The sequence below is a fragment of the Amia ocellicauda genome, chromosome 15 (assembly GCF_036373705.1).
Source record: "Amia ocellicauda isolate fAmiCal2 chromosome 15, fAmiCal2.hap1, whole genome shotgun sequence".
Lineage (NCBI taxonomy): Eukaryota > Metazoa > Chordata > Actinopteri > Amiiformes > Amiidae > Amia > Amia ocellicauda.
In genome coordinates this window covers 6,293,073-6,320,945 of record NC_089864.1, presented here as the reverse complement: position 1 = coordinate 6,320,945, position 27,873 = coordinate 6,293,073, and the positions used below count along the sequence as shown (strand labels likewise).

At 40.0% G+C, this 27,873-nt stretch overlaps 1 protein-coding gene across 3 annotated transcripts in view; it reads right to left on the bottom strand.

Annotated features, from left to right (window-relative positions):
- LOC136711148 (proton myo-inositol cotransporter) overlaps window positions 1-27,873 on the bottom strand; it is a 77,048-nt gene that overhangs the window by 22,569 nt on the left and 26,606 nt on the right. For all 3 annotated transcript variants that reach the window (XM_066687199.1, XM_066687198.1, XM_066687200.1), the window contains one exon: window positions 7,477-7,585. In XM_066687199.1, the coding sequence (XP_066543296.1) occupies window positions 7,477-7,585 (109 nt within the window). The remainder of the gene's footprint in view (window positions 1-7,476; window positions 7,586-27,873) is intronic.

Here is a 27,873-nt window from a genome sequence, read left to right as displayed (position 1 = left end):
GGCAAATCTGCAGGGTTTAGAAAAATGTAGTATTATACATCTCTGTGTTGCCTCTAATGTTTAAGTCATGCGCACATATTTGTTTTTCATTGTTCACAATCTGACAGGTTTATAAACTTAAAATCTTACATAATAACTTACAGGATGTCCGCATTTGCACAGAGGCTCAGCATCTAGAGGTGATTACAATAATGGAGAAAACTCAAGCAATGAGGTAATTTATATCCTGCATATTTTTAGAAAGGCGCCATTTGCTATTTAAGGTGAAATATATATATATACAATTGAGGGAAAAAAGTATTTGATCCCCTGCTGATTTTGTACGTTTGCCCACTGACAATGAAATGATCAGTCTATAATTTTAATGGTAGGTGTATTTTAACAGTGAGAGACAGAATAACAACAAAAAAATCCAGAAAAACGCATTTCAAAAAAGTTATACATTGATTTGCATGTTAATGAGGGAAATAAGTATTTGACCCCTTTGACTTAGTACTTGGTGGCAAAACCCTTGTTGGCAATCACAGAGGTCAGATGTTTCTTGTAGTTGGCCACCAGGTTTGCACACATCTCAGGAGGGATTTTGTCCCACTCCTCTTTGCAGATCCTCTCCAAGTCATTAAGATTTCGAGGCTGACGTATGGCAACTCGAACCTTCAGCTCCCTCCACAGATTTTCTATGGGATTAAGGTCTGGAGACTGGCTAGGCCACTCCAGGACCTTAATGTGCTTCTTCTTGAGCCACTCCTTTGTTGCCTTGGATGTGTGTTTTGGGTCATTGTCATGCTGGAATACCCATCCACGACCCATTTTCAATGCCCTGGCTGAGGGAAGGAGGTTCTCACCCAAGATTTGACGGTACATGGCCCCGTCCATCGTCCCTTTGATGCGGTGCAGTTGTCCTGTCCCCTTAGCAGAAAAACACCCCCAAACCATAATGTTTCCACCTCCATGTTTGACGGTGGGGATGGTGTTCTTGGGGTCATAGGCAGCATTCCTCCTCCTCCAAACACGGCGAGTTGAGTTGATGCCAAAGATCTCAATTTTGGTCTCATCTGACCACAACACTTTCACCCAGTTCTCCTCTGAATCATTCAGATGTTCATTGGCAGACTTCAGACGGGCCTGTACATGTGCTTTCTTGAGCAGGGGGACCTTGCGGGCGCTGCAGGATTTCAGTCCTTCACGGCGTAGTGTGTTACCAATTGTTTTCTTGGTGACTATGGTCCCAGCTGCCTTGAGATCATTAACAAGATCCTCCCGTGTAGTTCTGGGCTGATTCCTCACCGTTCTCATGATCATTGAAACTCCACGAGGTGAGATCTTGCATGGAGCCCCAGACCGAGGGAGACTGACAGTTATTTTGTGTTTCTTCCATTTGCGAATAATCGCACCAACTGTTGTCACCTTCTCACCAAGCTGCTTGGCGATGGTCTTGTAGCCCATTCCAGCCTTGTGTAGGTCTACAATCTTGTCCCTAAAATCCTTGGACAGCTCTTTGGTCTTGGCCATGGTGGATAGTTTGGAATCTGATTGATTGATTGCTTCTGTGGACAGGTGTCTTTTATAAGAGAGTGCTCCTAATCTCAGCTCGTTACCTGTATAAAAGACACCTGGGAGCCAGAAATCTTGCTGATTGATAGGGGATCAAATACTTATTTCCCTCATTAAGATGCAAATCAATTTATAACTTTTTTGAAATGCATTTTTCTGATTTTTTTTGTTGTTATTCTGTCTCTCACTGTTAAAATACACCTACCATTAAAATTATAGACTGATAATTTCTTTGTCAGTGGGAAAACGTACAAAATCAGCAGGGGATCAAATACTTTTTTCCCTCACTGTATATATATATATATATATATATATATATATATATATATATATATATATATATATATATATAATTGTTTTTAATTTGATTGTTATCAGTACTTTTCTCTGTTTTCAATGTTGACTATGACTTGGGAGAAGCTTTACCTTCATTTTCATATGAAAATCATAGAATAGACAATCTTTATCATCATTATCCCAATTAGGAAGTCTACGAAATTGACCTCTGACCTCTGAGACGTACAAAAATGGCTACATTTCCTGCAATGGCCTTAGCTTCTCTATCTCCTTTGAGTTATATCTTACATTCAAAAATGGAAAGGAAAACCCTCTTCGCACATCATTGCCACCGGTAAATGATATCCAATTACCCATAACCCAGGTTAAATAACAGCGGTAACTCATAAATGTCAACTCAACTGAACATAAATTAAACAGAGATACTTAGAGGAGGCATCATGGCTATATTTCTCCCGCCGACCCAAGAGGTTCGATGCCCGACTTCAATACATTATTAGCATCTTTCTGCCGTTATTCTAATGATTTGTGCTCTGCGGGGGGGGGGGGGGGGGAGTTACAACTCAGTACATGCTACCTTTAACACGGCTGACAGGAAATCGATTGCCCTGGACATCATCGTACGGATTGTTTGACCAAATACGGTTTTATCTGAAGATGATCCAACTGAATTTAACTCAATGCTGGTTAGAATAGAAATTGATATGGGGGCTTTTAGGAAACTGCAGGTCCTCAGATCTTCCCCCAGTCTACTACTACTACTACCACCCACAGTACTACTATTACTGCTCTGACTACTGTTGCATCTAGTCCTCCTCCTAAACCACATAATATCTCTGGACTGGCTACAGATGTGTAGGGACACCACAGGTCACAATGTAAACAAATACAAATTCTCATATGAATCCAACAACTACCAATATATTCTTTCTTTCCTGTCGACTCTGCTGCCAATGATGAAATGATAGAGCTGTAATTACAGAGAAAGCACAGAGCTAATCAGAAACACTGACTTTATCCTTTCTGGCTCTCTCTGGGGGAGGAGAGGGCTCTGTATCAGAAATAAGGATCGGGTGCCGGAGTGAGGAAGTCTGAGATCACTGTCAGCGATGTAATCTGAGTTTGTGCGACAGGCGAGTTGAAAAGTCTCTGGCAGAGACAGCCCTATCTGCGTATCTGCAGATCACCCGAGATTTACAACTCCACCGGAAAGAAGAGTCTTTCATCTCCGCACAAACACGGATGCGTGTGTCACGACAGGTCTAGCACGGGGTGTCACAATGTCAAATCTGTGAGTCCTGATACGGTTCTCTTTGCAGTGTGCAGAAAATCCAGCGCCTTGCACAAAAGCTCACTCCAGCAGAGGTATATCTGCTACATATGTGAAGTGGTTTTGAAATATCCTGAAAGACACAGAACAGAGGAGACATGCAGTGCTGTGCATCGCTGCAGAACTGTGGCCCGAGGCACGACTGGTCTCATGTCACAGACTGTGTGAATACGACTGTACAGCAGGGGAAAGAACCGGATCAGCAGACACCAGTGTGAGTACAGAGGAGACGTCAACAGGAGTCTTTGAACAGGAGGAATGCACAATCAATACCAGTCTAAGTTTTCATTTTCAACTTTTAAGTTTTTAAGATTTCCAAAACCTTCAAAACGCTCAATGGCTTTTCACAGCTTGCTGACTTTATGATTAGCATACATATTAAAAATCCCAATTAATCTGCCGATGTGTGTTGTGAACTGTAAAGTGTAATTGCCGAGCAGCAATTCCGAGCTTGTTTTTTCGACTTCTAAGCTACTTATCCTTCATTACAGAAGGAAGCCAACAGGGTTGTGCCAACATGCGTGAAGCCCTGACATCGCATGCAGGTAGCTTTTGTCTTACTTTACTGTGCAATTACCCACATTGTTAGGAATAGGACTAGAAGGTACAGCTATTTCTGCTCTGTGGTAAGAAGCAAGGCAGTACCTGCTTATGTTTACGTTTTTGCTTCTCGAAAATGAAAAATATGAGGAATTAAAAAAATAAATCAGTTTTCAAAGACTACGGCTGAGGAAATATAGGTGAAATAAAGTACCTGCTTCTTCTAACAACAAATCTAAGTATTTACATTCTGGGCTTTTACTGATAATAAACAAAACCAATGATTAAAAGGAAATGATAAAGACATCTGTGAAACCAAATGCTGCCGATTGATAGCGCCTTTCATAAAGTGGGGGAGACGGGCTGATTCAGGAAGACACATTGATGCTCTCTCAATATTGGACCCAGACCATTTCTGTCAAGACAGAGAAAAAAGATAAAATGATCACATCATACGGACAAAGTATTTAGGGAAGTCATATGGCCTTCATAGCTTTAAAAGTAAATTAAATTTAAAAAACAAATACAGAAAGTGAAAGAAGCCAAGTATGCAAGAAATATTCAGGTAGAATCGTTCTTATTTATATTGCATTGTTTCTGTCCTGGAACATTTACTGAACCCGTATGGAGAACAGGATTCCCTGCCAACAGATGTTCGGAGATGTTCACAGTCACTCTTGGCAGAGACTTTTGTTTGTGTTGTTTTCTTCCAGTACAAAAAAAAAAAAACCTCCATAATGTGTAATGAGTTTTTTTATTAGTCGTATTCATGTTCTGCATTTTAATCAAGAAACTGGCATCAGAGGCATGGAAAGGTTATATTGAAATACTGTCCAGATTTGATTTTAATTTGTCTCTCATATCATGTTGTGCAATCAATTTCTCAAACGAGCACACGTCTGCAAATGGAATAAAAGACCTTTTCGGTCGTGACAGATATTGACAGGCACATTTTTTTCAGCCTTCTGAGCTTCAGCACGCAGTCCAATGGATTAGGGTGAGTAATGGTGGAGAGGTAGCTTAACTCTGGTAAAGAAGCAATCGTTTTCTGTCAGTCTTAAACAGTTCACCTATGATTCTTTTGCTTTCTGTCCATTTGAGATCGTTTGGCCTCCATTTTTTCATCCCCCTCGTCCAACAGGACCTTGATAACTGTCCTCCTTGTGTTTTTTCATTCTCCATATTTATCTGACAGATGGAATTGACCCCATAAGATCCAGTACAGTTCCCATGTGAGACATGTCTCATCCAAGCTCCATGTATTACCAAATTCAGTTCACACTTTCAATTATTCAGGGTTTGGCTACCAGGCTCCACTAAATATGAGGTGCTCAATTTCATATCTCTCATGTAAGACATATCTGAGCCATAATTCGAAATGCTGTCGCTGATTAAATGAACCCTGACACAAAAGAGATTGAGTACATCTCTAATCTGAGTTTCACCTCCTAGTGTGGATTTGCTTCCACTTAAATTCACAGTTACACCACGTTTTACAAACAGACACTACATACAGTAAGCAAATACTGCGGGCACTGTTATATATAATAGGGCTAGATGTTTTCAAATATCCAGTTCATCCCTGTTTGACATTTCAGCTCCGCAACGTTATTTCTGTTTGCGAAAATCTGACACATACTTGACACTCAGAGGTGGACTTATTAAAAGTGTGAAAAAATGAGTCAAAGCAGCAGTCGGATACGGATGCGGGGAGGGGGGAGAAAAACTAGAGCCTGTCCTCCACTGTTACCTCAAAAATAAACACTCCTCTCCCGTTACCGTTGCCTAGCAACAAACATTTATCTCAAGATGAGTATTTGCAAAGATCAGAATCATGCTCCTGGGTTCTTCTTTGTGATGTATGAGGCTGAAGATACATTACTGATAAATAAGATCCAAACATATTGTGGGGCTCTTTGCTATGAATTATTTTTTGTTCCACAGGGTGAGTGGTAATTCAACCAAGGGTGCTGCAATCATCTCAATGCACAAGAAAAGACCAGAGGGTGTACAGTTAGGTCCATAAGTATCTGGACAGTGACACAATTGTCATCATTTTGGCTCTGTACGCCACCACAATGGATTTGAAACAATGAAGGTGTACTTTAAGTGTAGACTTTCATCTTTAATTTGAGGGTAGTTACATCCGAATTGGGTGAACGGTGTAGGAATTACACCCATTTTATATGTGGTCCCCCCCATTTTAGGGGCTCAAAAGTATTTGGACAAACTAACATAATCATGAATTAAATTGTGAGTTTCAATACTTGGTGGCAAATCCTTTGCAGTCAATGACTGCCTGAAGTCTGGAACCCATAGACATCACCAGATGCTGGGTTTCTTCCCTGGTGATACTCTGCCAGGCCTGCTTCTTCAGCTGTCTTCAGTTCCTGCTTGTTCTTTGAGCATTTTGCCTTCAGTTTTGCCTTCAGCAAGTGAAATGCTGCTCAATTGGATTCAGGTCAGGTGACTGACTTGGTCATTGCAGAACATTCCACTTATTCACCTTAAAAAAATCTTGCGTTGCTTTAGCATCCATTGTGGTGGCGTACAGAGCCAAAATGATGACAATTGTTTCACTGTACAAATATTTATGGACCTAACTGTATATTGTAACCCAGATTATGTAATTCTTCCTTTGGAGGAGGCTGAAGGTCGAGCTAGTCTGTGTTCGATGACTCTCCCCAAGTCTCGATGCTCCTGCAATGTGTATCATTTAGAGCTGAGTTGCAGATTTAAAGAAACACCAAACACACAGTCAAATGTTTTCCTTCTCTACTTATTAAAACTGGAACACTGGAACACTGGAACAAGTAAATACTAGAAGAAAAGCGATATACATGTACTACTAATCACCGTGTACTTCAAGCTCTTCAACTAGCTAACGTTTACATTCTTTATAGTATTATGTATTTACTGTAAAGGAATGATAAACTAAGGTTTCAATATCGTGTTGGTTGCCCTTGTATCCACCTCAGTTTGGTATCCTATTTGTTCGGAGGTTTCACAATTAATGTATTGACATTTTCCAGGTCCCCATTTCCTTTTTATATTCAAGAACAAATACCATACCAATACAGCTCGCATTAAATTATGTATCACTGCCGTCTGTCACTTGCACAGCTGTTCGTGGCTTGCCTGTTAGGTATTGCACTCCTTCCCAGATTTTTAGCCGTCTTGACAATTAAATTGGTCGTTATGGGGAGTGAGGAAGGTTCTTTGAATGATGTTGTGACCCCCACTGTCCTACACACAAAAATTCTGTACCTACAATCAGTGAGGAAAGAGAGGATCACATGCTTTTTCAAATGTCATCTTCATGCGGCTGCTGTAGTCCTGTATGACTTATTTACATTTATTTACTCTTTTTATTATCACATGCGCTCCATCAAGGCCATCTGATTCACTGTATCAGCAGTTCCAAGGTACCAAGTAGCAATTAACATCTAATGTTAAAGCGATGCCTCTTTCCACAAAGCCACTCGATGAAAGGTCTTTACAAACCACAAGGTGAATGACTAGGTTGTTACTAGGATACATGATATAATAGCTGAGAAGAAAAACCCTTCAAAATCTTTCCTTTCAACTTTGAAAATATCGTACTCTGACTGCAAGTGCAATAAAAATAGTAGCAAACATCAAGCCAACAGTATATTCACACATACATATTCCATCTCCATCTTCTTTCTAGTGTCATTCAGTCATGTATAAGAAGCCATATAGCGGGCAGCTCCAGCAATGTAGTTAGTACATACATGACTGTGTTGATCCCAGCCAGCTGCTGGAACATCTGCAGTCCGCAGCCCACGAGGAGAGCTCTGCGCGCAGGGGGGTAGGACAACATCCTCCAGATCACCAGTCCACCTGGGGGAAGGCAAAAGCAGCAGTTAGAGGTATATTCTCTTTGGGGATGCAACGACCACTCCGAAAATCAAAGCAGCCTAAAAGAAAAAGTTTGCGGCATTCAGCTGGACTATTAGGTCACAGTGCCATATCTGTGAGGTAAACTGAAAGAATTCATTGAACACTGTTTTCATGGGTCTTCATTGAAAGAAAGCTCCTTTTTTAAATAGACTAAACAATTGCTTTTAATGTTGATGTCTAGCATACAGAAAGGTTACTCGATGCCCCGGGCTACGAATCCCACAGAGACCTCACTGACAATTAGCAGAAACGCCAAAGGAAGCTGTTGATAAAGCCGGCTCACATGAAACGATACATAAAAACAAACGCACGAAAGAAGAAGTTAACAACACGTCGTTCTCAGTCCTGAGTGGGAGGATTCTGGCTGGAATATACCAACTGTACGGCACAGACAGGATGCCAACCTGTAGACCGTCTGGTCCGTCTGACGAGTCCGACGAGACAAATCACAGAGACAAAAAAATAGGTAGCCCGTGCGGGTTGGCATAAGCACCAGCATTAGACAGCAGCATGAAATGACACACAAGGAAGGTTTGAAGAGGAAAAGTCACTGTGGTGAGGCTAAAACACAGCCAGATAAATCAACCCACAGCCAAATATGATATACATTTCCAATGAGCTGAGTCTCCCTATGCATTAGGCATATATATTAGTCTGGTAATGACATATGCATAAGTGCCAATTCATTCATGTATTACAAGGAAATCTATCTGTTGACACTTTATTAAAAACGAAAATGACAATTAGAGAAAATATCTCAGAAGACTGTTACCCAAATTCGAATGCATGCACTGTTCTCTGCCACAGTATATTTGTGCCATATCTACTCAGTAAATTGATCTGTTCATGTAACAGTAATTGGATTCTATTCGATAAACAGTTCCACTTAACCAGTGCCATACAAGAAGGCATCCAGCAGTGTTGAATGGATTTTTGTGAAATTAAATTACAATGAAAGTGCATCTATTTAGAAAGAGAAATAACTGCTTGATGTAGCTGCTGCTTCTATAGGATTGAACGTAGATAAATAACATAGATCATTTATATGCTATATTGCTTAGAATAATTTGACTTACAGGTATAGCAGGCAAAATTATATTTGAATTTATCTTCTACAAAATGCGACAACAATACATTTCACAATAAACAAGAATAAAACTTTGTGACGGTGTCTCTGCTCAGCCTCTAAGATGATTACTTCATTTTTTTTTTGCGTTGTCAGGTGACAATAAATCAGTCCAGTCCTCTGCTGACAAATCCAGTTATTGCGCATTGACAAATTACACTCGTACAGCCGAAGAACAACAACATTCATATTAATAGACTGTAAACGCAAAGTGCCTCGCACGTCCTGATGTGAGGAAATATGGCCAAGTTAGTCTAATTCACACTGCATGCAAAAGACAAAAGCGTTCAGCGACACCACAGACAAACAGTTCAGTGCGGCTACAGAATTAAATACTTCCTACAGTTTACATGAACCACAGCCATACAATTGCGAAGACGCATTTCTTTAAAGGTGATATGTTTCTTCAATACATTACAACTGAAATTAGTTACTGGCACAGGACTAACCTATTTGAGTAGACTTGGTGGTTTAAAGACACTGAGAATAGTTCAAATGAAGACAAAAATTTCTATTTCTTCCTGCATATTTTATGAAGGGATTATTGTGAACTGTAAATTATGTTTCAAGATTTGGAGAGAGAGAGAGAATTCAATATCTACAATAATCAATCAGGTTGTATGACTCCATGACATTATTGATCAATAAATCCCTTCTTATGCCAAGAAATGCTATAATCAGTCATTAAGAACTTGGATGACAACATGGATGATCAATACTGAAACCACCTTCCAAATCAGCTAATAATAATAGCTTATTTTCTTGCTCTTTTTTATTGACCGTAACATGAATATGAGAAAAGCGTGTACACCTTTAATTCACTACCTTTCTCCCTAAATAAAATCCCTTCTTAACACAACCCCTTGTTTCACTGCATTTCTACAGAACTGTACTTTAACCTACAAAATAAACAGGAAAGGAAACAAATAATACATTTTATAGCTAAGTTGTTTAAGTGTTTTTGTTATAATCGGAGAATGATTTTCTGTCACAACCTTATAATCAATATGAGTGTTTCCTATAATAATGCATAAGGGGGTGGCAGATGTCTTTGAATACAGGGTGTTTAAGACTATTTGCATATTGAGGGTGGTGTGTTTCCCTTCAAAAGCACCGGCTGCTTTTAACTGTATGGACAGAAAACTCAAAAGGGGCTGGTCAGACTCCAGAAAGAAAAAAATAAGAATGGAAGAACAAGTCCACGGCCCACGGTGTTGATTTTCAGAACTTGGCAAAAATAAGTTCCATTTCATTTGGGCCCGTTTTACGCAGGTGGAACTGGAACTTTCTATCACTGCTTTAACTGTCTTTCAATTGAAAAATAATAGTACATACAAGTCAGTAAATTGACCTGTTCCTTAATGCAGTCTGCGTATCTTTTCTCTCAGATCAATACCAGTGTCATCATCAGGTGTGATGGCCCGGTCGGATTTGGATGCAATCAGGATGAATTCATCTGCAGGCAGCAGCGGACTGACGCAGAAGGCATGCTTTGATCACAGGACTCACATTCAGGAGAATAAAGCGGGCTGGGAAATCCATGTCACATACATCATTCATGCAGGTTATAAAATTTCTGTATCTTAAGGATGCTGACTTTTAACTCATTCAAACCCTGACTAAAGACAGATACAGAGGCAACGGGGCAAGCTGTTTAAGAATCGTCCTTAGAACCCCGCCCTCCTCCTACACACACTCTCACCCTCTCTCTCTCTCTCTCTCTCGCACACACACACACACATACACACACTAACATACACAAAGAGAATAGGTATGTTTATACATCTCATGTTTTTGAAAAAACATTGGGTTCTGGGGTAGCAATTGTAAATCATCTATTATAAAATGTGCAAATGCATTTGTCTCAAGAACTGCAATCAATGCTGACACTGTGAACAGACTTCTGCTGTGGTTTCTCAGTGGGTAAATGTGCCCAGCAGAACCCCTGCAAACGCAATCACTCCCACCATGCAAACCAGGGCATACACACTTCGGAGTGTTTTCCTGCAACTGTTAAGTATCCGCACTGATTATTTAGGTCCTTCAGATAATGCATCCAAACTGTGGCCCACATGGTAGAATATGAACATGCTCACAAAGAAGCTAACGGGTAAGTAATTGTATTTTTATTTTCCATTAAACCTGTCTTTCTAAATGTCTGGGAAGATACAAAAAAAATGGGGTTGCTAAATAATGATGGCAAACAGTTTAAGTCAGTTACCAACCATATCTCACTCCTTAATCTGCAATGGGAGGCGCTAAAATACATTTCCTGCGTTGACATTTACAAGATATTTCACTGTTCTGTTTTGTTCCGGGTGACTCAGAGATCAGTCTCAATTTTAATCTAATCAACTGCTTCCAACTATTTGATGAAGCATCTCGTTTGGCAGACTCCCTGTCCAAGCTGAAATACTGTGCGAGTCGTTCATCTGGCAAAGGAAATATGGAGAATAACATCGAACATCCAGCGTCTTTGTTCTCAATCAGTCCACCGTCAGGAATTTGTTCCTTGACATCAACCTTGTGTTGGTTATCACGAACTGTAGCTTTCAGCTCTATACAGAATAACTACTTGCAATCGAACAAACACCACTCCGCTTTCAAATGAGATTACAGAGCGGCCTTCTTTGTTTTGTGGAAGAGAAGACATACCACATTAAAACAAATAATTTCAAATGAAAACATAAATGGAGAGAAAATGGAAAGTAGTAATATTACCACTATGTAATCATGCTACATTGAAAATAAACTTTGATTTTACCCTAATGCATGCCATGGAGGGGAAACTGACACAGAATATTATTATTTGTAGGCGTAAATTGAAAAGAAATTGTTTTGAAGGCAAAGGGTGGTCACACCAAATATTGATTTGATGTAGATTTTTCTTCTGTTCACTCACTTTGCATTTAGTTAATCGATCAATATAATCTATTAAAATGTCTATTTTTGAAAGCATTCTTACTTTACAGCATTTTTTCACACCTGCCTAAAACATTTCCTCAGTACTGATACACCGATCAGCCATAACATTATGACCGCTGACAGGTGAAGTGAATAACACTGATAATCTCGTTATCATGGCACCTGTCAGTGGGTGGGATATATTAGGCAGCAAGTGAACATTTTGTCCTCAAAGTTGGTGTGTTAGAAGCAGGAAAAATGGGCAAGTGTAAGGATCTGAGCAACTTTGACAAGGGCCGAATTGTGATGGATGGACGACAGGGACATCTGTGCATCTGTGGGATGTGCTGGACAAACAAGCCCGATCCATGGAGGCCCCACCTCGCAACTTACAGGACTTAAAGGATCTGCTGCTAACGTCTTGGTGCCAGATACCACAGCACACCTACAGAGGTCTAGTGGAGTCCATGCCTCGACGGGTCAGGGCTGTTTTGGCGGCAAAAGGGGGACCTACACAATATTAGGCAGGTGGTCATAATGTTATGGCTGATCGGTTTATATATAAAAATTATTATTGCATTGTTACTTATTCATGCATGTATTCAAAATCACACACCACCTCAGAGAGAGACAGTCCGATATGGACACGTGTACAAATACTTTTGCATTCAATGAAGGCCTCAGAAATGCTATTGGATCAGAGTCTCCAAGCCATTCTTTCCTCTGAGACAAGGCTTGTGTCCTGTGACTTTCAAACTCTGTAGATCTAACTGAACCCTTGTTTGAGCGTGGCTTTTGCAAGGCATTTTTTACAAGCTGATTGATCTTTTGCAGCTCTAAAGTGGTACCTGTGGGATGATTGTGTGCATCTAATACTACCCAGAAGATAGAGTCGAGATTCTTAATCTCCGCTGTACGCAGCGACCGGAGGGGGCACATCACAGGGATAAAAGGTTATAAACAAGACTCCTAAACACACAGACACAGACACTGCTCCCTGTCTGTGGCATGTCGAGCCCCCATAGGATAAATTCCTGTGTATCTTTGCTGGAGCTCTGAAGCTGCCTTAGAGTTGACAGAGGATATCTGGATAGATCCTATTGTTGGATGAAAACGGACTATAGTTTCCAAACACACACACAGGAACATAACCCGACTCAAGGAGCTCTGCAAGTCTCCATAAACAGGATTATAACCAATGTACCCTTTCTTCAATTGCACATGAACGTTTAAATTATGTCACAGGGAGAAAAACAGCAAAGCTATTGACAGAAATGCTCCCTGGTGCAATTTGATTAGACTTCCAGGTTGTAGTTGAAAGCGCCGATACTTTTCTTCAACCTCCTGCATTTTGCCTTGGAGTACATGATCAAATACTATCACATAAACGAGTTCATTCAAGCTCCAGTCCTCTCCATCTGGCGGTTATATAAACTGGACCCGGCCAGCAGAGCCAACCGCTGTGACCAAGCTGGGGTATACAGTGAGGGAAAAAAGTATTTGATCCCCTGCTGATTTTGTATGTTTGCCCACTGACAAAGGAATGATCAGTCTATAATTTAAATGGTAGGTGTATTTTAGCTGTGAGAGACAGAATAACAACAACAAAATCCAGAAAAATGCATTTCAAAAAAGTTATACATTGATTTGCATGTTAATGAGGGAAATAAGTATTTGATCCCCTATCAATCAGCAAGATTTCAGGCTCCCAGGTGTCTTTTATACAGGTGACGAGCTGAGATTAGGAGCACTCTCTTAAAGGGAGTGCTCCTAATCTCAGCTCGTTACCTGTATAAAAGACACCTGTCCACAGAAGCAATCAATCACTCAGATTCCAAACTCTCCACCATGGCCAAGACCAAAGAGCTGTCCAAGGATGTCAGGGACAAGATTGTAGACCTACACAAGGCTGGAATGGGCTACAAGATCATCGCCAAGCAGCTTGGTGAGAAGGTGACAACAGTTGGTGCGATTATTCGCAAATGGAAGAAACAAAATAACTGTCAGTCTCCCTCGGTCTGGGGCTCCATGCAAGATCTCACCTCGTGGAGTTTCAATGATCATGAGAACGGTGAGGAATCAGCCCAGAACTACACGGGAGGATCTTGTTAATGATCTCAAGGCAGCTGGGACCATAGTCACCAAGAAAACAATTGGTAACACACTACGCCGTGAAGGACTGAAATCCTGCAGCGCCCGCAAGGTCCCCCTGCTCAAGAAAGCACATGTACAGGCCCGTCTGAAGTTGCCAATGAACATCTGAATGATTCAGAGGAGAACTGGGTGAAAGTGTTGTGGTCAGATGAGACCAAAATCGAGCTCTGTGGCATCAACTCAACTCGCCGTGTTTGGAGGAGGAGGAATGACCCCAAGAACACCATCCCCACCGTCAATCATGGAGGTGGAAACATTATGCTTTGGGGGTGTTTTTCTGCTAAGGGGACAGGACAACTGCACCGCATCAAAGGGACGATGGACGGGGCCATGTACCGTCAAATCTTGGGTGAGAACCTCCTTCTCTCAGCCAGGGCATTGAAAATGGGTCGTGGATGGGTATTCCAGCATGACAATGACCCAAAACACACAGCCAAGGCAACAAAGGAGTGGCTCAAGAAGAAGCACATTAAGGTCCTGGAGTGGCCTAGCCAGTCTCCAGACCTTAATCCCATAGAAAATCTGTGGAGGGAGCTGAAGGTTCGAGTTGCCAAACGTCAGCCTCGAAACCTTAATGACTTGGAGAGGATCTGCAAAGAGGAGTGGGACAAAATCCCTCCTGAGATGTGTGCAAACCTGGTGGCCAACTACAAGAAACATCTGACCTCTGTGATTGCCAACAAGGGTTTTGCCACCAAGTACTAAGTCAAAGGGGTCAAATACTTATTTCCCTCATTAACATGCAAATCAATTTATAACTTTTTTGAAATGCGTTTTTCTGGATTGTTTTGTTGTTATTCTGTCTCTCACTGTTAAAATACACCTACCATTAAAATTATAGACTGATCATTTCATTGTCAGTGGGCAAACGTACAAAATCAGCAGGGGATCAAATACTTTTTTTCCCTCACTGTATGTGTATATGGGTATATGTTTTTATGTGTGTGTGCATGCGTGTTACCTGGGATTTATATCAGCAGAGAAGCCCCATTAACAGCAGTTGCACTAACGAGAGCAGACATCTTAACAGCTCAGTTGGAACCTGGCTGGAATGCTTTATAATGCTCAAACCTTTAGGACAGAACTGACTCGGTTATTGACTCTGGTTATTGAACAAGAATGGATGGATGGATTGTAGCTATAAACATTTATTTGCCCAGTTCAATATGCATTGAAAAAGATGAGCCAATTCTAGCATGGCTGAGGATATTAATAGTTCATTAATCAATATATTCAGAGAGTCAGGGATGGAGATACTTAGAGGAAAGATAGATAGATGGGTGGGATATAAACAAACATACAGTAGGGATAAATAACACGGCATTACACTACATTATATATCCTCTGCACAGGACTGCATGGGAGCACACAGTATTTGTAAGGCTTATTGGATCACAAATCACCAAGAAGAAACTGATAAAAAAAGCAGCGCGTTGCTTTACGAGGAAGATATTAAACTATCAGTCAGCTATCAGAGACACTAGTATTGAAATCCCCCACAAACAGCATTTTCCAACCCTGAGATTCATACGATGGCCGTTGCTACATTTAGTCAAAGAATCATGAAGTAAATGAAGTTCAAGAATAAAGAAAAAAGCATACATACATTGTTTACCTCAGCTATCCTCATCACCCAGATTGGAGAGGTGGAGTTATTGATATATAATCCATAAAATGCACAGACTCTCTCAAAGAAAAATGTAACCGAGCCTGTGTTTTGCTGGGCTTTAACTGCCAATTTATGGTTTCGTGAAAAGGGCTCATTCTCCACTCTCCTGTCAAGATAGTATTTCAATGCCATAATTGTTAAATATATTTCTGAAGTCTAGAGAGTGTCTTTGTATCCGCAGAAGAAAAGAAACGACACCATCTCTCAGTGGCAGTTGCATCAATGGGCCGCCCATCCTTCACACGCAGGGCTGAGATTCCCTAATGAAGGAGGTTGTAGTAGAGAGCTGCACACATTGTGAGCCTTATTGAATACAGATAATCACCATGAGGTACTCCTCTCAGACGTTTAAGCACAAAGGGACAATTGGCCGTTTTTCACTCCAGGCAGCTTATACAGCAGGTCAAAATGCTAAGGACACAGAGAAATTGTGACAGATTCCTCTGCTTTTCATTTTGTATACATCGTTTTTTCTTCACCACATTTTCCGAGGGAGATTTTAGTTCAATTGAAACCACATCATTATTTATTTTAGCAGTCATATAATGAAACTGATACCACATCTATTGATCTGTAGCAAGGTGCCAGGATAATAAACCCTCCTCCAGCACACCGATGTTAATCGTTAATACACCATTTGCATAGGCTGTTTATCGAGTTTGGCTCCGGAGCTGCACAGATGCTCAATTTGCCGTAAGAGATGGCGCAGTTGTTAAAACGAACAATACTACAGCTGTGTACGATTTTGTTTATGAGAAAGCAGGGGAGGAGGCAACCCTAAACGTAATGGAGGCACAACAGGACATTGTCCCAAACTCCCAGACAATAAAGCGAAAGGCTTTTTGGCCGAAACGTTAGTGTGCTTCCATGCATTTTCTTGCTTAATAAAATTAACTTTGCTTTAAGAGTGTGGCTTCCCTTTTTCTTTATGATTTTTTTAATAACACTTGCAACTGCACCCACAGAACAACAAGGAGGCATTGCATAACATATTTAAGTCAACAAAAATAACAAAGACTTCGCCCTAGGCCATTGTTTCCATGAAAGCCAGCTAGAACACTTGCAAGATGAGTTTGGTATCGATCTTAAAGGAGTCTTACAAGTCCCCCGTCTCCTATAATTCCTATTTTGTAGCATTTCACATTGTCATGTGCCGTTATCTAGGCAAACATTATGGGTTTGGAGAAATGCTACTGGGGTTGGCAACAGTGTTACACAATGATCTATAGTGTGTTGATAACAAATAATTTTCTTCTTTCAATTGCAGGATAGCAGACCCTATGCAATCAATCCAAGTATTAATCTAAGCAAAGACAATAACACACAATCACACCGGACACAAGGGTCTACAAAACGTGACACTAAACGTGCCAACATCTTCTAAATCATCGGCAGCACCAGAGAACATTTTGCGTAAATAAAGTAAGCAATATAGAAGAACATTACATATTAAGGGGTTAAATATTTTGAAATACGAAGTCTTGTCTATAAATATGTGAACCGATGAAAAAGTCTCTGAATGTTATTATGTATGAAAACATCTAAGGGGCAGGGGTTTGGAGTAAAAGAGTGACATTTACTATAAGCTTTATATCATTTAATATAGGCTGAGTCTTTATGCATCGGGCAACTGAGCGCAGATCCCGTTTGAATCATGTGGTGTGTTCTTTGCTCCAAGGGAATTCGTATATATATATTTAACAACCACATCATTAATCTGCTGAAAGCCCAGTCAAGTGAAATTGTCTTAATCAAACACTTATCTCAAGATGCGTGCGCGATTCCAGGGATAAAAATAAATACTCCCGACGGTTTCAAATCAATGGTGGAGTTCTCTGGAGTATTAGACGCCGAGATCACGGTTACGTTTTCAGGGCCTCTTTGAGTCACATCAATAACTCGCGAACAAAGGAAACATCCCAGTCTATTAAAGACCAACCCTTTTCCTGCTTTTAGTGTTTATTTAATCTCAGAACAGGTGTTAGACTTTTAATAGCGGTGTGCTAGATAGACAGAGATAGAGAAATAGCCAAAGAGGTAGATGGAGAGAGAAATGTACCAAAATATTTAATTGAAAGAATAGGAAGGTCCTGCTACATTTGATGGATTGACCTTGGACATGCATCTTAATTTACAGCATGAATTTACTGGTGACGAACAAGAACCCTGCTTTTTTCCCTAAAAAGAAATAACTGCTTGACTTCACTGCCACAGCAAAACTGCATCTTATACTTATCAAAACGGGAGTTTGGAGATGATGACACGGACATCTTTACGAGGAACATGGATGTGGCCTTCAAGGCTCTTGAAGGTAAAGATGCTGTAAGCCACATCCTTGTTTCTCGTGAAGATGTCTCTATAGAAATTCAATCTTCTTCTCAATCAGTCATGGTGAAATGCAAAACCTGATCCTAAAACACTGCTTCACAAATCAAAGAGGGGCAACTGTGTGTCTTCAGGGGTGGCTTGTACTAACGGGACGGTACTAACTATCCGATCATCCTCAAACCTGATCCTGTTTTTTTGAGAAGGATCAGAACTCCACTACAAACGACGCGTTGGATCCAGTGGCCTTAACTTTAAAACGAGGGCATAAGCTGTTCGACATTAACATGCATTAGGAAACTGAGTGGACAATTAAGATTGTTTCATTAATAAATAACCTCGTCAGCAATACAGCACTGTATAGTTTTCGTACAAATCCCCTTCAGCTTTAAACTAAAAGGTCACTAACAAATCGACCCCAGCCCCAGGCTCTGCACTCTGGTAAATGAAGAAGGTATGATAGAATTACGGAAGCAGATGATACATTTTGGGATGTGTGCGTGGTTTCTGGTGGGCATCTGGGAAAATATTCCTCAAGGGACCACGAAATTATCTTTAAACGCAACTGAGTGAGCAGCTGAGAAAAGCAGAGAGCAGGGGGCACTGACAGACCTTTCTTCAAATGCAACCACAAATTGGGTTCGCCGAGGTGGTGTCGGCCTGGGTGAACAAAAGAGATGGAAGGACACAGTTCATATAGCACCTCACACCTGCCTGGACTGAGTGTCAACTGCCTTCCACATGAACTCACAGTGAACCCAGAATCACACAACACCAGAAAGCTCCCAAACACGAGATAAGCTGTTAAACAGTGAAATGATTCAATAAGCATTAAAACATGAACATGGAGGTAAATACAGAATGTACATATTCCTATCTATCATTCTATCCATTCATCCGTCTGTCTCTCAATCTATCCATCCATCCATTCATACATCTATTGTCTTAATCAGCTAGAATATACAGCTCTGGAAACAATTAAGAGAGCACTTAACATTGATTTCTGAACTTGGAGTGGTCCCTTAATTTTTTCCAGAGCTGTATATATTCTTCCTTGTAAAAGTACTGTACTAGTGTGCTGGTGTGTTGTTTTGTTACACTGTACACATTTTGTTTTCCGTGGGTGATTTGTACATCAGAAACAGTTTTATGCACGTCACATTTCTCACCGCTTTGATTGATTTTGTTGTGCGCAGCCAATGTTCATTTATAGAGTAAGCGATGCCACATCATTTTCTCTGAGAAGTGTCTCGTTTGATGAATAGGCTATCTCTGCTAAGTAACAATGTTCTTTACTTCTGAGAAACGTGAACTATGACAATGGAGGAAAAGCATTACAATAAATTCATTTTATTGACCCCTCCTGGAAGACAACGGGCCCAAGAACATAATTAGATACAGTTTATATGATCTTCATTTTCCTATGGCTCTTTTTCTCTTAAGTCTTCAGATTAGTTTTTCTTCAGTAACAGCTTATTAGCAGGATACATTACAGTTTAAACATCATTATGTATGCACGGAGGTGGACAGGAAACTGCTGAAGTATTTAGTAAATGTCCATATTTAATTGAGCTTTTTATTTATTTTAAATTCCATTTTAAAAGAAGATAATTGTTTTTCATGCCCATCATTCCCCCCCCACTTGCAACTGGAAAACAAGCTGCAAATCCTATCGAATCCCAAATGCGAGAGGAAGACGGACAGATGATATTGTTTCTTTCCAGCTTGAATACCATGAATGAATACCAAGCATGAAAGCCACAAGGACAGGGTTAAGTCTGACCGTGCCCCACCTGGGCTCCCCAGACACCTGGACACGGGGACAGCCCTGGACCAGAGACAATCACGTCTGCTTTGTGATGCAGGCCGCAGGCACAGCAGGGCTCAGCTTTTCAACAGAGATGCTGCACCGCATGTTTAGTTACGGTTGTATGAATGACGTGTCGATTACAGCTGTGCAGAACCTCAACTCTTCCTGTCGTGTTTCCTTCTCTGTTTTCTTTCTTGAAATACTCACTTAATATATTTTCCTCTCAGAATGTAAAGGTTTATTTAATGAGGTTAAGGGTTTACACAGTAATTGATCCACTTTTCACTTACAACTTCCCAAGTCTGAGTTACTGTTTTCATTTCACTTTCAGTGTCCTTTACCAGTCAATAATGAGGTTTTATTGCCAGATCCTTAACTAGGTTAAAGTTAATCACCAAAAGCCCATCTGTTTTCTTTCCCTCATTGTGACAAACAGAGCCAGTCTTCCAAGGTAACATGCAGCATGGGATTGCGTTATACAGTATATTTGCATATTTGGGCCAGTTAATCGCACTCAGTGGAGGACAGATGTCTGTGATAAATACAGGAGACTATATTCTGGGAGGCTTTTGCAAGATTAAGTATGAATTCTAAATGGTTAAAGTAACCTTTACCTTAAAAGGAAAGCAATTAACTCCTATCAGTCTGCTGCTGGATCCAGAAGGGAAGATTGATACAGAAACTACAGACAATCAAGACTAGCATGGGAAAATGTGCGCTCCACATACAGAAATAGAAACCAGCGGCCTACAGGGCAAATAACAGGGCTGCGTGTGACATCATGCCGAGAGTCAAGAGACAGAAATAGCAATTGGCCAAATGCACTGAAAAAATAATAGGTCACTACTGGACTAAGGAAATGGCTGACTGGACCCAAAAACGAAAAACAATGACCCAGAAGAATGTTTTCTGGAGTACGACCAGATGTAATAAAGAAGTTTCTTTGGAGAAATATGGATTACGAGAGAAAGAGAGCTGTTATGCACTTGTGTCATGATATCAGAAAGAAAGAATACAACACACACATACATATACGGAAAAACAAAAACTTTAAACTGTCGAAGAAAGCCACACAACCTGGAGTACCAGGGAAACATGAACAATGCCAGCAAACTCTTCCTGCTGTCCCCGATAAAGATGAACCTTGGTACAAGAGAAACTTTCACAGGCAGGACTGCTTGCTTGAAATCTAAGCTTGCAATAATATTAGTGAGAAAATGAAGAACAGAAAACAAGAAACACACATTTATAGCGCTACTTTCTCTGGAGATCCAACTGCTTAAAATCATGAAGGGTGTTCTATTGCGCCGAAGAAAGGAAAACTAAGTTCCCTGATAAAGAAAACACATGAACTTTAATTTACCTGCTTTGCCTCTTGGCTGTAGCACCAAGGACTGTTAAAAATAAACCACTGCCAGATATTTGAAGGTTGTTACCTTTGTTGGCTGTTAAGATGCAGTGAAATTGCTTTTCTCCTTCATCAGTACAAGCTGATAGAAGGGGAACTGTCCATCCTTGAAACACAGGGATACCAAGCATAAGTATGTATTTATTTTTATCAAGAGAAGTTTTATCATGTATTTGAAAATGAATCCATTACTTAAAACAACCATATATATCAAGTTTAGCATTCTGCCAAATACGCAGCCCAGTCAAAGTGACACACATTCATATTTCTCCAACACACAGCGTCAAACTCAAACTCAGACACGTCTCATCCATGAAGTATGTATTTAAAGAATAAGAAGTGCCAAGGATTCGGATCAACAGGTTCTGTAGACTGGCAATCTTTAAACTGTGAAGTCCCTGGACTGGTGGGAGAAGATTTATGTTTAATCTCCATGACAAGTGCAGTTGAAAGGAAACACAACAACACCTGAAGGGAGGAGGATGGGGGAAGCAAGGACAAGGATTGTGTTGTACTTTTTCAATGCTGGAATAAGCTGCTTTCAAAATAAATCATAAATAACCGAATACAAATAAATAAATAACAGATTAAAAAAAAAAAAATTGAATACAAATCTCAAAAAGCATGTGTATATAATGTGAAATGAATAGCCCAAAAGATAATATAACCCTTTGAATAGGCATCATCTGGATCAGAGATTGTGGGAATGTAAAGCGTTTTAATATCTGCAATGTATAAGTGTAATTAAATGCGTTTTCCATATAAATAGATGATTACCATTTAAATTACCAATAATATCCATCAACATAATTTTTAAAGTTTTATATTTTTTTAATTGTTTCAAGAGGATAAATTTTATGTTCTCACTAAATCACCAAGACGTCTCATCAAGAAGTTATTTCCTATTAATGCGACACTAATGCACTAATTACAAAGTGCTTCAGATTGGCACCAGGCCTCCTATTGATTGCCTTGATCAATGAACTTTGAGCCTCTTGTCATTAAAAACAAAATGGCACGGACACCTTGGGAGAATGCTGCACACTGGGTAATTGCCTTCCTGTGCAATGAGGTGGAGAAATCAGGAATGTTATTGAATCAGAAACAGACTCTACAGATTCAGAAAAATGCATGTGTTTGTTTGGATGATATATTACATTATTACATCATATAAAGGCCTGGAAAAGATCAAAACTAACCATAAATTACAAGCCCAATACTTTGAGGGCTTTAAATTGTGTGACAGAGAATTCTCCCATCGACCAAAGGCAAATTTTAATTTATTTTACTTAAACCCAGTGTGGAACTTTATTGAAAAAGTGGACCAAATTCTTCACAGAGACCTTGGAAAGTGCTCCTCAAAGGATGCATTGATTGGTCTGCAAATAAAACACTTATTTAATTTATTTTACAAAAGAACCTCTAAAAAAAGCATTATTTGAAAGATCTGCCGATTTTCGCTATTGATATCTGCGCAGATCACAGAACGACATCAGCATCCAAAGTGTTCCTCAGTAAGATCAAACTGTAACCTTCTGACACATTTGAAAGTCAGCAAGTCACCATTTGTTTTCCAGCAGCTGAAAGTCTGCGGCACCGCAATGGGATAAACTGGAACGTTTCCCAGCAAAAAGAGCATGCAAGGATGCGCAACAGGGCTTGATGCCAGGGACCACATCCAAGGAGGTCCACATGACCGTTGCCCAATAAACATGAGAGGCCATGATGATTATGAGGAATCATCAGCTGTGAGCAAACATTCAACTCATATCGGGATGCTTAAAACAAGCCGTTAAAAAGACAACCAAATCAGCACACACACGTGCAAGAAGACCACATTTCCAGTAACATCACCAAGAAAGCTACACTATTTTATCTTACTATTTATCTTACTTCCGTACTGGTGCTTATACAGTATTTTTCTTTAGAACAGGAAAATGACTCCCACTCTTTGAGTAATCCTTTCTTTTCTTAGCATTGATCACTGAGCCGGAGTGAAACTCACCACACCTGCCTGCCCGCTCTCAGGGTGGCCTGTCATCAGTGCCACTATTCAACCCTCTCTTTCTGCCTCTCTAGCCACATGCCATCAGCTGCAGTTTTCTTATTGGGGGGCAAACCTTCCATTGCGGTACTCAAATTGATCACGGTATAAAATCATTAATTACGACATCAACAACTACTAAAGCGTTTCTCTCATTCATTTTCATTTTCACATCAGCAGTCTTGTTACGGAGTAACCTGTAAAGATTAAAGACCACGGCAGATCTGTACCCTTTCTGCCCGATCTCACACTGGAAGACAGCTTTTCAATTCCCATAATTCAGAAGAACAGACACGCCATTGTCCTGTGTAAACAACACGCATAACTGTCCGTCAAATACAGGAACCAAATGTTAACGATGTGGGAAGTAAAGTGCAGCATGAATTCAAACTGTGGTGGATGGAAGGAATTTGATATCGTGTTAAATTTATTCTGGACATTTCTCTGCTGGAGAATGACTGGGGAAAATGATTTCAAATATTGCTATGCATCCAAAACAGGAAAATGCCACAGCTTAGAGTTTTGCAACAAAGGCGTAGTCCTCTTTCCTCATTAACATACTTTTATTGCAGTTGGTAGGGAGTTTCCCCCTCAATATCTCAGTGTCATATTGCTTCCTGATGTTATTGCCATGATACCTATGGTCGACATACAATGTTTAGCAAGGACAGCAGAGAGGTTTGTGTGTGCGTGGCATTTTCAACTGCCACACCCTAAATACATCTTAATGGATGTGTTTGTTTGAAATTGGAGGCAATGACACATAAAAACAATTAGTATGTATTGTCTGTTTAAGGAACATGGTCACACAGAGTAAATGTGTGTGTTATTGTTCTGCAGTTTTCTGTTGTAACTGAAAAAAGTAAAGAAATTAAAAAGCATAAGCCGATAGCTTTGTCCACAGTACTAACACACTAACAACAATCCCTTTTTTCCAATAACACATCCACAGGAAAATGGGGGCGATAACCCAATTGCGGACACTTGATCTGCATTACGATTAGTGATACAGACTTCAAAAACCTGTTTTGGGCCGAGACGCCTCTCATGTGCCAGAGATATGAAAACAGATACCCAAATTATTGCTCCTCAGCTGCTTTGACTTACATCAGGCCTGTTTTACATACCTCTCGCACAGCTAGAGATTAGTCATGCAATTTGCATCTTTTTGGGCCAGAAAGTGGCAGGTGGATTGCATAGTAACGAGGGCATTAGGGAGACATCAGTATAAGGTGTTCACAGAAAATACAAACTTTAGAGGAAAAAAGAGAACCTTACTAAAACACATATAAATGTAAGTGTTACAAAAAAAGGTTGGAGAGAGAGAGAGAGAGAAACAGTAGACCATGTATCTAGTTATTCCAAATGAGGTATCATCATCTTTCCTAGCACCTTAGTTCTCATTCGAAGCTGGTTACTCTAAATATAGCATGAGGGATCATCTGTGGTTACATTTTAATAAAAGGCAGGGACCTGAGCAGGCTCCAGGGGGGATGTCCTTCCTTCGAAAGCATTGACCAGGCTGCAATCCTCCCAGGAGCACCTGACTGCTCTCCAGACCCACTTCGAGGCAAATTGCCACTCGTCCTTTGTTTTGTGTACAAATGTAATTCGAAAGCAATTTTGCTGACCTGACCAGCTAATGCATCTGATCACTAATGAGTGTGGAGCTGCACACCTGCCCTCCTTTGACGAAAACAGAGCATGTCTACATTTTTATTCAGTTAAACCCCCCTCTGCCCAATACATTTTAAATAGGATTTAAAAGAATAACTATTTTAGAAAAGTTGTTTTGCTATTGGATAGTTAGTTATCCTTCATTTGATACAACACAAAGACTAGTCTATGCTTTGAGACTAATCACAAAGAATGATGTGGAGTTTTATAAGACTAAACTATGAGAGAGAGAAGAAGAAGTAAAACAACATTGTTAGTTGACTCGTCAGCCTGTTTTTTCTGGAGACATCACCTTTGCCTGCTGTGGCCGTGTCTGAGAAGTTAACATAAAGGAAAGTGTGTGGTTACTGTCCATCTCGTGGCTGTTCCCGGAGCAGCTGTCTCTCTGTCAGCCACTGTTCCCTGAGGGGTGATAACCCAGTCACAAGCCATCACCTAATGCTGACAGGATACGAGGTCTGAGGTGCTGATGTGCTGTGGTTTGCAATGTGATTTCTAATTGGTTACTAATGGGGGGGGGGGGTATGAAATGCCTTGACACATTTCTAGATGAAAGACAGTTCTGTTTAAGGGCAGAGATGTTTGATGCCCTAACGAGGGTATATTTTAGTTCCTTTGGGTGGACTAAATGTGAAAGGAAAAAAATAATAAGAAGTAGCAGATGCTTGTGTGAAAGAGTGCAGACACAAGACAGTTTCACACATCAGAGTTAGAGGATTAAATACTACTACAACTAATAAAAACATACTATATCAGATTAACAAAGGTAGAGCGGTTTACCATATTGCTTTTAATTCCTACAAATTCCTACAAAACAATACACCATTTAAATATATGAGCACATGCTGGATGAGGTGTTTTGCAATGCAACTACATCCAAGGTGTTTTCATACCTATAATGCATTTATAATGGTAAAAGCTATGTGCTTAACTACAGCTGCCTGTGAGAGACTGTGAAGGGGGCGGTAGTGGTGGGAGGGCGACTAACTCAACTCCCCCTCACTTTCATGGAAACTTAACACTCTTGGCAATGAACTGGGCTTATTTGTTTGTTTGTTTGATGTGTTTGTTTCAGTTTTCACAAAATGCATTAGTCTAAAAAGTCAAATAAAGTGGAAATGCCGATGGTGGGGACAGAGATAAATATATTTGGCAAGTCAGAGTATTTTGTTTGCATTTAAGGTATACCTTAAACTTTAAATGTCACATTTACAGCTCTGGAAAAAAATAAGAGACCACTCTAGTTCAGAAATCAATGTTAAGTGGTCTTAATTTTTTCCAGAGCTGTATATAAGAACATAAGAAAGTTTACAAACGAGAGAAGGCCATTCGACCCATCGTACTCATTTGGTGGAACGATGATGAGATCACTGTCATTTAAGAGCCCCTGTTTTCATTAGGAGTGAATCTGTTCGAGTGTGGCGTCCCGAGGGGGAAAACAAACCCCTACTTGCAGAAGAAATGCCCAATTATAAGTAGATTAGCTGAATTATCTTTGAGGAATGTTTCAAGCATCTTAATATTTAATTACGTTCTTAATCCTTTTGACTGAGACTGACAAAAGCTATAGCCGTCAATGATAACAAAGTATGGAAGAGAGAAAAATAAGCAAAAACCCAGTGAGAATGTCAAAGTCAAAGGGGCAAATGTACATCATGATGGGATGACATACAAGGAGGAAATATGTGTGGTGAATATTACAAAGTAATTTGAGGAGTCAATGGAACAATGTTACCAACCAAAATTGTAATGCTTACATGCTAAGCTATGCATGGATGCCTATCAAAGACAACATCTCAAAAACATAAGACTTGTAGTTGTATTGGACAGGACCTCTCCCCCAAGCTCACTGGCCATCACTGACAAATCTTAAAATAAACACAGCTAGCCACTACTAATAATACTCATATTCTGTTTTCCCACTTATTAAGTAAACATATTATTTTCCCAGTTGTTTCCTCTCAGCCAAAAGCTTAATTGGACTGCTCCCCTGGAAGGATTAAACATGAGCCTCCAAAGCAGAATGTGCTTTATTTCATTTTAATATATAATGATATCCTGTATTCTCTTTTACTGGATAACTACAGTTGATATAGCTTTTAGATACTAATGTGATTACTTCAACTAGTATGTTTACTACTGCCACAACTAGTGATAATGTTAATAATTGACCATATAACAAAAATAACATTCTAGAGGTTCCTGGAAATAGTATTTATACATATAGCGATATGCTTTCTTATTATTACTTTTAATATTAATATTAGTAGTAGTAGTCATTACGTCAGTAGTCCAACGTTAGCGGCCTTAACAGCAGTATTTTATGGTTTATTGGCCCTTGTACAGCAATTCTTCTGCCATGGGTGCTAACTGAATATGTATTGTATACCATCTGCAGCCTATCCCTTTGTATTAAAGCTGAGTACTCACAATCCAGTTTGAAAATTAAATATTGCTTCAAAATCTGTGTTTTTTTTTTTCCCCTCTTACATCTCACACTGACCTCCTGAGGGACACGGAATGACTGCTGTGAATCCCGAGGGATGCAATCACGGGCTGCTTCATTCTGCGGCACCAGTTACACATGATCAAGGAATATATTAATTATAACGCTGATCAAAGTGTTTAATATCAAAACAAGATCAAAATGCAGGCAGAGAAGGAATCGCATATACATGAGATTTCATTAGAAAGAGTATCTGAAAGTCAATTTGCTCTGGGAAGACTATTGCAACTGTCCCCCAGAAGTCACAATAACCCGTCTGTCTTGCTTATCAAATTCGCCCGCAGTATTTGGGGGTTACGTCCACATCCACAGTTTCTCATGCCGGGCTACATTTACAATGGCCTTATTGGTATTTTGTATATTCAATCAAACTGCAAACATAAAACACCCTTTTTGTTCTCAATTAATACTATTTAAACATATATTATTAAACCAAATGTGCTAAAGGAGTTACTCAGCCTCTGTGTCTGAGGAAATGTAGTTTTGCAGACTAAGAACTGGCTAATGTAAAAATTAGCAATGTGACAGTTACAGTGAAGGTGTGAATACATTTCATATACTGGCACAAGTGTCAAGGATTTTTTTTCTGGGGGGGCAACTAAGAC